The 10,554-nt window shown below is 40.6% G+C and overlaps 1 protein-coding gene across 2 annotated transcripts in view; it reads left to right on the forward strand.

Annotated features, from left to right (window-relative positions):
- FSHR (follicle stimulating hormone receptor) overlaps positions 1-6,004 on the forward strand; it is a 79,407-nt gene extending 73,403 nt beyond the window's left edge. For both annotated transcript variants that reach the window (XM_005491476.4, XM_026796128.2), the window contains one exon: positions 4,406-6,004. In XM_005491476.4, coding sequence (XP_005491533.2) covers positions 4,406-5,633 — 1,228 coding nt within the window. In that variant the 3' untranslated portion in view covers positions 5,634-6,004. The remainder of the gene's footprint in view (positions 1-4,405) is intronic.
- The last annotated feature ends 4,550 nt before the right edge of the window (positions 6,005-10,554 follow it).

Here is a 10,554-nt window from a genome sequence, read left to right on the forward strand (position 1 = left end):
TCAGGAGCCAAATCCCAGAATCTACCCCTTAAATTTGGCAACTGGACTTTTCAAAAACAAGGAGTTGCTATTGAAGGAAAGCTACAGAAGGAAGTTGTCCTAACCCTGTGGTAAGCTCTCAGTATCTAGTCTCCTCACTTGGGCTTTGAAAAACTTCCATGCCACACACTTGCACATGAAATTGAAGTCCTCAGCACTCAATTCCCCCTTAGTACACACTTACACTTTTGGAAGCCTTTCCCTGGCTATCAAGAACTCAAGGAGAACACAACACAGCCCTTTGCACAGCCTGGGTAAGTGTAATTTTGCAAAGAAATGCCAAGAAACCTGTGAAGAGATCACACAGCCCCAGTGCGGATGTTCGAGGCTGGGCTGGAGCACCATGCCATGGTGGGGCTGCTTCTGGAGCAAGTCTGGTCACAACTCCACTTCCCTGGTCAGCAGAACCAAATTGGGAATATTTATCCATGCCTTTAACAGTTACCATTTGTATTTTCCACCAAACATTAGGCATAAATGCAAAATTATGAGAACCTATTACCTAGATGAACCCTTCCTGTCAGCTTCTTTTATAACATAATTAAAAATTTTCATTTCTTTCACACGGTCATGTCTCTTGTAGTGAAATTGGTGTGAAACTGAGATCCCCTCTCCAGATTAAAGAGAGAAAGTGGATGCATGTGTTTGGTTTGAAGACTGAAAGTATTACCATACACTTCAGCAGAGATTAGTCACACATACAGTAGCTACACCCTCTTTCATTTCAAAGCAGTTTTCATGACAGCTGGCACAAGCTGCGTGTTCACTGAAGGCTGTCAGGCTGTTTAGAAGTTTAGAAGTTATTAATACTTTGCATAGTGCTTGATCACACAATATGTAATATTCCTTTGGTGAGAGCTGTGCTTGGCTCAGAGCAGCAGGGATTTATTGTGGTGGTGTGAGCCCTGGTGTGACCTGGCTTGTCGTGCACCTTCACAGGAGAGGGTCATTCCTTGTGGCCATTTGGCTCACAAAATACTTCCAGGCAGTCCAGGGAGTACAAAAAGGATGTCTCATCCTCATCACCCCCAGAAGTGCATTTCTAAGGATCACAGCAGCAGCTGCTGTTCACATGAGAACTCTGGGAAGGAATTGAGACAGGGATGTGCAGCCCCTTTCTGTCTGCCTGTTCATGTTTGATTTCCCCTTTTGGAGACTTTTGCAGCACTCAAATCCCTAGATAAAATAAGTTACCATAGTGGATCATGCTCAATCACCTCTCCAAAAACTAAGTGCAGCAGCAAACAGGTGCTGTTGTGATAATGGAAAGCTCAAACCTGTTACAGCAACAGCGCTTTCTAACTTTTGGAGGATGCCACATCAAGCACAGTTCTGCTAGTCTAAGAAACACAATTAAAACATAAGACAGTTCTGATTTTTTTTTTTTTTTTTCTCATTCCAATAAGGCTTACATGCCAAATATTGATCTGTAGTTTGAATAATGTGGTGCTGGCCTAAGAAAAGGTAAGCTGAATTCTTAAGACAAGTGTAGTACAGTATGTTGAACTCCCCTCACATTTTTCCTTGACTGGAAAATAATATCCTTGAGGTATGGATAGGGCAGAGGCCAGATGTTAAAACCCTCAACTTGACATAGGCCATTAGGAACTTCAGTAAGATTTTGGCTTTCCTTGACATAAAGATCACCTTCTGCCCAAAAGAATGGCATTGATATGACTCTGTCCTTACACTTGATCGTTATTCTTTGGAGGTGCTGTCACTTGAAATCCTACTTTTTCAAAAAATGTGGCAGCATCAGGAATAGTATTTGGGCCTCATCTCACAAGAACATACTATCAGTTGCTCACAACTCACTTAATGGTACTTTTTGTTGAGGATGATTGGCTTGAGATAGGACTTATTACAGAACACAGGTCAAGACTATTTATTCTGCTGAGCATGTTTCTCAGCACACAACATCCTGCTGCCAGCAGATCCAGACGAGGCGCATAAAATAACAACTTAAATAACAACTTGTACAAAGGTAGTAATTTTTGTTTATTTTTGTCAGAGCACTCTGCCAATTTCAATTTTGTTCTCTAGGTTGCCCTTTCTGCAGTTTATTTTTCTAGTTTACTTGAGCAAAATAATGTTAAACAGTAAGGAAAGTTTACAAAGAGAGGGAATGAATTAACTTTACGATGACACCCATGGTTTTAATAGGAAGCAAGGACTCACACATCCCTTGGGAAATGATGTTTTAACTTGTTGCTCTGAGTGCACTGCACAGCCCAAAGGGTGAGAAACAGAGGGCAAAGATATGACAAAGAGTCAGTATCAGAGGATGGCTCTTCCTTCCCTTGGGAGTTTCATCTTGCCTGCTCCCAGTACAGGGAACCAGCAGGACACTCCCCATTGCCCTTCCCTGGAGCAAACACCTTATTCCTTGGGATCCTGCTTTCATTTGGGACACAGGCTGTAAAAATAAGTCAAGAATTAATGAATTGTAATCATCAGAAATATTTAATTGTCCTTACAAATCACTCTTGCCTGGGTATATATTTAGGTCCAGGCAGTGCCTCCAAAATTTTAGAAAAAGTTTATTTTTGCCTCTTGCTGAGAAATGATTGGCTACAAACATTTTCCTCAGTTCATTTTCAAAGAACCACCAATTGCTGTAGCTTTCAGTGCCCCCAAGTGCCTGTTGCACTAAAAAATGAAGGATTTTTTCTCTGTTATTGCTCCTTGGAAGCCTTTATTCCCTTTCAGCCAGAGAACTGTTGATATATTGATCAATACTCTGGACCCTTCACTCATCCTTATGCGAGTAGAACACAGGAGAGCAAAATGTAATGCCTTGTTATTGCTACTGTGACCTTCATAGTGAATATTTGACCTCACAGAAAATCAGTTTTCTGACTCAGTTGACAGGCAAGATAAAAAATATTGATAATAGTAGAGGTTGTTCAGAATCTCATAGGAAATGTCCCTCACCTTCTGGTGCTGGACCTTCATTAGTTTTCCTTTCTTGAAGACCCTTTAAACTCAATTTTCAGAAAAAGTAGTGAGTGCAGAAAGTCAAAAGGTAAAATTAGGTTACAAAGAAGAATTCTCCCTTTTAGGCTGCTACCAGTTGTTAAAAATTTCAGCTTCACTTGCCTAGAGAGTTCTTCTTTCAACTGTGCTCAGAGTCAGGGTGGAAGATAAACTGGGGTCCTGTCCTAGAAATTACACACCTAAACTGCAGTCTGGCTTGTAGCTGAATGTAGGCAGAGCTGAACTGGGTTGGTTTTACAACAAAATGTCAAGTGTTTTATTCCATAACTCAGATTAGGTCCAAAACTGTGGATGCAAGTTCATGGGGCGACCAAATTCTAAGGCAGCCAAAGAGCTGTTGTAAAAACTCACAATTCATTTCATGTTTATAATTGATATTTCTTGATATCTATGATCTTGTTGGAGCTGATCATCTTTATATCATCAGCCAAAATATTTGTTTCTTCTGTAGGTCTATGCATGGAGAAGGGCACAGAGCTAATACTCTACAAAATAAACCCAAACACAAAACTATCAAAAATGCTAGTATTTACTTGTGCTACTAAAAAAATCTTAAAATGTTTAAAAAATGCTTTCTGACAGAAACAAAAGCAACTACTCTTTACAGTAAAACATTCGGTTTGGTTTGGTTTGGTTTGGTTTGGTTTGGTTTGGTTTGGTTTGGTTTGGTTTGGTTTGGTTTGGTTTTGCTTCACTTCACTTGATTCCTAATCCATTTATTTTAAAAAACAGTTTTTAAGCGAAATGGTCTCCTGTGCCTTGTGTTTCTGTTGGCATCTGTCATCTAGAGATTATCTGAAATCCTGAATGAATTTATTTGTGCTATTTACTTGTGTTACTGGCTAATCACTAATATGATATGAGATACTAAAAATGAACAGCACAAAATGGAATTTTGTGCCCTGGCAGAGTTACAAAATGGTGGTGGTCAAAACCTTTAGAAAAGAGGGAATTGAGAATTCCTAGCTGACTTGACTCATTCCTCAAAGCTCAGTCTCACACCGGTGCTCATTGTCATACATTGCCCCCATGCTTGTCAGTGACAGCTTAGGTGAGAAATTCATTTCTGATGAGAGAAACACTTCTTACAGAGTGTGTTATCCAGGTGGATAACTGCATCCTGAGCGTTAGGCAAACATTAGCTTTTCCTTTCCTGTGCAGTTTATGATGTTTCCAAGTCATTTACATGTTCTTGTAGTATTTTATAAATACGGACCAGCCGCACTATTAATTTCAGGCTCCAGGGTAATCTATATAATCAGCTAACCAGAAAAACTGTACTGTTAATGGAAACCGGAGGATTTTGTATTTGTTTTTTGCCTCATACTGTGTTTCTTATCTTCCAACTCTACTCTTTTTATAATTTCAGGACCGAATTACATCCGATATGTAGCATATCTCAGGTGAAGCAAGACTTTGAGGAGAAGCCTAGCAAAAAACTACAGAGAAGGTCTGCAGCTGAAGATTATATTTCCAACTATGGCATAGGATTTGACCCAGCAGAGAATGAATTCGACTATGGTTTATGCAATGAAGTAGTTAATGTAGTCTGCTCTCCTAAACCTGATGCTTTCAACCCATGTGAAGATATCATGGGATACAACATTCTGAGAGTCCTGATATGGTTCATCAACATTTTAGCCATTACTGGGAACACTGTTGTCCTCATCATTTTAATAAGCAGCCAATACAAACTCACCGTTCCTCGCTTTCTGATGTGCAATCTTGCCTTTGCCGACCTCTGCATAGGGATCTACCTGCTGTTTATTGCCTCTGTAGACATCCAGACCAAAAGCCAGTACTACAACTATGCCATAGACTGGCAGACCGGGGCAGGGTGCAACGCTGCGGGGTTTTTCACGGTGTTTGCCAGCGAGCTGTCGGTGTACACGCTGACGGTGATCACGCTGGAGCGCTGGCACACCATCACCTACGCCATGCAGCTGCACCGCAAGGTGCGCCTGCGCCACGCCGTGACCGTCATGGCTTTTGGCTGGGTGTTTGCCTTCACGGTAGCTCTCCTTCCCATATTTGGGGTCAGCAGCTACATGAAGGTCAGCATCTGCCTGCCCATGGATATAGAGACACCCTTTGCCCAGGCTTATGTTATGTTTCTCTTGGTGCTGAACGTGCTGGCGTTCGTGGTAATCTGTGTCTGCTACACCTGCATCTACTTCACCGTGCGCAACCCCAACGTCGTCTCCTCCAACAGCGACACCAAGATCGCCAAGCGCATGGCCATACTCATCTTCACCGACTTCCTCTGCATGGCACCAATATCCTTCTTTGCCATATCGGCCTCGCTCAAGGTTCCTCTCATCACAGTGTCCAACTCCAAGATCCTGCTTGTTTTGTTTTACCCCATCAACTCCTGCTCTAACCCTTTCCTCTATGCCATTTTCACCAAGACTTTCCGCAGGGATTTCTTCATTCTCTTGAGCAAGTTTGGTTGCTGTGAAATGCAAGCCCAGATTTACAGAACAGAGATCTCCTCATCTGCTCATACTTTCCACACAAGAAATGGCCATTGCCCTCCTGCATCAAAAAACGGTGATGGCACTATTTATTCTTTAGTTCCCCTGAATCACTTGAACTGAAATGCTTGCATAAATTTGTGTCTGAGGCGGTGTGCTAATCACTTGCAAGTATATGAATTTGAATAATGACTTCAGCATAGCATGCAAACTTGTTTTTTATGAAAAGAAAATTCTTTCCAATTCCCTATTTTTTGTTCAATGAACAACCATCAGAGATGGCATATCATGTTCATCAGTTCTTGAAGAACAAAGTGCCAAAGTGTTCATGTAGAACTGTCTCAAGAAATAAATGAGATCAAAAACTGGTATCTCCCACCACGCGGGCAGAGATTCCCTTCATTCTAGGGACATGTTAGTTGCTTATTGAGAATTAAGTAGTGGTTATATACAGTTAAAAAAAAAAAAAAAAAGTAGAATTAATTTCTTTTCCTGTGAATTGTGTTATAGCAATGCAGATAATTAGCTTTTTTCATTAATCACATCTCCTGGGGTTATAGGAGACAGAAGGCCAATTTAAGCCCTCCTCCAGCACAGGCTTGCTAGGAATGAGAATATCTCATGATGTTTCCATTTCTGTTGAGCACAGCAGAGAGGCAGGAGGCATCTCCAGCTATGCTGGATCTTTGCAGTTCCACACTATGTGGACCTGCCTTACCCTGCACAGATGTGTCATTTTGGGTGGTGTTTATGTTGGTTTATATTGGCAGGCTCAGAGAAACCTGAGTTTCATCTGAGTTTCTATTAAAGAGTTGGTTTGGTTCAGGTTTGTTTTCAAGGTAAGAAAGAGCAAGAATGAGGGCAAGAGAAACCCCTCATAATAAAAAGAGTGTACTTTAAAGTTGTTTTCACAAAGTTGAATTCACTTGTGTGTCTGGGAGCCTTGGATATGCCAGCATGGGCCAATGGGCTGCTCCACCAAGACCTGTGAGTCAGGTTTGCCACACAAAAGCATTTGTGTATTATACTGCCTGGGCTGCACAGAGAACAATGGAACTAGATGTGGCTTTTACATTCCTGCATAAAAGTACGTGTGAAATCCTAATTTTCTGTATATTCCTTTTAGGATTTCTCTTTCCCTTCTAAAAAAAAAATCCTTTGTGAACACTTTATTACATGCTGGTCCAGATTGGAAGACCTGAAATAAATCACAAGCTGCATATGTTGAAATAACAACCCAAAAGGATAAAAAGAAGAAAAAAATAATTTAATCAAGGTTTTCTGATTTTGCAGGGGATTTTACTAACATCTCAATGAATGCACAGAGTTTTTACATGATTTGAATATCTAATTTTTGCATGGTTCATCATTCCAAATTGCAACAAAATTCATGGATGGGTAGGGTTTTCTCCTGCTGATTATGTGTCTGTGTGTGGATATGTGGGCATAAAGAAAACACCAGGAGAGCAGTCTGGGCTTCATTCCCATCTCACAAACAACTCACAGTTCTGCCCCATGAAATTATAAAAGCTTGGAGTCTCCATGGTTAAATGTGATGTGCTTTAAATGTTTCCTACCTACAGCTCATCAAATTTCAGTAGCAAATCTTGATGCTTCTATCCATAATTTCCCCTGTCATCAGTTTCACATTTCAGCATCTGAATCTTATGTGAATAACAACAGGAGGTGATTATTTATTCAGTCCTAGCCAGGGAAGGAACTATCAGCTCCCTAGTGCATAAAACAGGGGAGATCAAAGACAGTGTGTTTTGGCGGGGGAAATTTCATTACTCAACACAAGTAACACTCCCTCCAAGATCCAGGAAAAGGAAGAATGAAAGGGGAAAGTGGAAAAGACACTTCATCTCTGGGAAGATCATCTGCCTACTCAGAGGAATCATTTTTTTTCACAAATGCTTTATGTCATATACTGTGTGCTGGTGTGCAGCCATTAAAACCCATCCCGATGGAAGTGATTGAATGATGATGTTCCAAAATGACAAATAATCTAGTGATATTTTTTAACGGGTCCTGATTATATTATTTGCCTAAAATTGAGGGATGTTCTTTGGCAAACACTACCCCACTTTTCATGATAAATATGCAAAATTCTTACAACATGTCATGTCACACTTTTTTTGGCTGAGCTCTGTCCATTTACCAGGAATGAGACCTGGCAGCTCAGGAAAACACAAGCACAGCAGTCTAGAAGCCAGTCTAGTAAATCCTCTCACAGATAAATCAGGCACATGAGCTTGATACAGACCATCTACTGCATGCAAACCCATTGCTCAGACATTTGCAGAATCAGAACACAGTTAAATATGTTTTTTCTAATTAAAATCCCTGAAAAGAGACCTTGCAGGGTTGTGTCTTGTACCCAGAGTCAGACCAGGGCCTGGAATTGAGCCACATAGCCCATGGGCTTTCTTCCAGAGGACACATGAGTTGATACTTGAGGAGCAGGTAAAGACTGCAAAATTGGACACCTTGCCCTGTGTAGAACATGTCATCCTGCCCACACATGCTACTCAGGAGCTCTGGTGGCAGCTCCAAAGGTGAGAGACTGACTGTGCAGTTATCAAGATAAAATTCTCCTGCTTCCAGTCCTTAGATTTCCTTGGCTTTAGCTATTATTTTTATTTTAATTTTAAAAATCTTTCAGATTGTGTAGGACATTGTGCAACCTGTCTTTTCCTGTGTGAGATACTGGTCTTTTTGTATCATTATTTTTTATTTCGCCAAAGCAGTATAAGAAAAAATAAATACCTCAGGATACATTTTGTCCATGCTTGTAATGTACAAAAAAGCCTGCTGGTGTTTGGTGTGGGTTTCCTCAGCTCTTGAACCACATGTTTATGTTGCAATCTCTAAACTATTTTACATTTCCCTTTCCAAAATCTATTTTAATAAAACCAATATCAAAACACAGTGCCTTGAGAACAAGTGTGTGGCCAGAGATATGTTGACAAAGTATGCAATAAATGCTGCTTATCTGGAGAGTTCCATTTATGCAGTGCAGCCCCCACGGTCAGGTCACTGTGACCTACAGATGAGAGACTCTGCAGAGAAAACCCTCCTGGAGAGTTAACAAAGCACAGAAAGGTGTGCTTGAAACCTCTTCAGCAAACAACACAGGAGGACTGACCTGTCTTTGTTTTAACAAATCTCTTGTACTAACTCATATTTCTTAGGAAATAAGATATTAACCATTGGCAGAACTCGGACAGGCTTGTTTTTTCCTCTTTAATTCATATGAACAGCTCTTCTTGTGTGATGCATTCTAATTTTTTTCACCTCATTTTTAGAGCCAGAGCTTGTAATTCTCTTTTGTTTGGTGTTTTGCTCAAACAAATAAAAGTATGACTGTGTGAGCACATATGCTCATGTGAGTAGGAGAGACAGACCAAAGGTAACGAGGAAACTGAATCAAAGCCTAGCTCTGATTCACAGGAAAAAACTGCTAATTTGTCTATTACAGGTAGAATTGCCATTCATTGTGGCAATTCATTGCATTTTAGTCTTCACCAAGCCCCCAAAAAGGCTGAGTTAAAGAGTTATGTTTCTGTTTGCCCTTATGGTGCCATCACCAGAGTGTCAAAAAAGAGACTGTACTGGCAGTGAGAACACAAAAAGCAACTTCTTAATATTTTTGATAGAAATATCATCCCTTCAGGCATGTACCTTGTGGAGAACCCAAACCTGACCTCCCCAACAAACATTCATCAGGTGTTGTGGTGGGAAATGAGAAATGGGGCCACTTCAGCTTGGCAGACTAAAAGCAGCATCACAGAAATTGCCACCATGGGTAAAGGTAATAGGAGCATCAGAAGCACCTGGTCAAAAGTGCCAATAAAAACAAAATCCTGACTCAGTAGAGAAAATGAACCATGATCCATTTTCTCTACAGCTTTGCTCTGAGGGTTACACAGATATGCCAAGCAGAGTTTGCTCATTAGAAGGCAGGTCTGTGTTTGAGCTTGTTAAGAATTCAAGATGAGATTTGCATCCCATTTAGCAAGTCTTCAAATCATTTGACCACATTTCTTTCCTGTAGATTCCCTCCTAATCATTCCACTGAGGACACAGCAGATAATCTTACATTTAATTTATGCAGCCTTGTTGTTAAGAGGAGTTAATAATGCGAAATGATTTATCCTCAAGGAATAATTTAACCATCCCTCCCCTCCCTGAATGAAAGAACAGAAAAGAAAGGTAGGTCTGGTTCAAATGGTCAAGCAAGCACACACAAACCTCCTCACAGGTTTGCATTTTTAATATGGGCATATGCAATCTCCCATGGTGTATGCAAATGGGAATTGCACATACACACTCTTCTTCCCTGAGAGCTTTTGTCTGAGTACTTGGCTACAAGCACATATTTGAAAGTCTGGGCGTTGTTGCTTTAAAATATTCAAGAACAGGAGTAGGATTTTATAGCTGTCATCTGGATAATTAAACTCTTCATTAACAGTTGTTCACAAACCAGTAGGTGACCTTTCATTAGGGATAAAAGTACTCAGGAATGGATTTCAAACGTTAAGAAACTGCAGAGGAGCCCTTTTCCCTCCACTTCTCCAAGTCCATTGAAAATCTTTTGTAAAGTATTTGTTTTCCAAGAGAAATTATGCTGGGTGAGACAAAAATATGTTTCCAGGCCCAACTCATCAGATATATGCTTTGTTTAACCTTGCTGTAACTAAAATATTGTATTTTCTGTTTTCTGCCTCACGCAGAGTTTGCCATGTGTCACCTGGGTCTTTGTTACCCCAGCCTGAACGCCTGCACCAAGTCATATCTCCACCAAAAAAAGAACAGGAAAAATCAACAAGTTCACAATGAGAGCAGTGCACAGATGGGAACGTGCTGTATTTGTGAGTGGGTGGAAGATTGCAGGGCAGAATTGAGCAATATGGACATTTCTGTTGAGTCATTTGAATATCCAGTGCTAAAATTCTGCATTAAAGGGGCAGTTTAGCTGAAGTATAGTTCCCAGGAAGAGAGCAATGGAAATTTGCATGGAAAAATTCCTATGGAGAGAAAA

Source organism: Zonotrichia albicollis, chromosome 3 (assembly GCF_047830755.1).
Source record: "Zonotrichia albicollis isolate bZonAlb1 chromosome 3, bZonAlb1.hap1, whole genome shotgun sequence".
In the NCBI taxonomy this organism is placed as follows: Eukaryota; Metazoa; Chordata; class Aves; order Passeriformes; family Passerellidae; genus Zonotrichia; species Zonotrichia albicollis.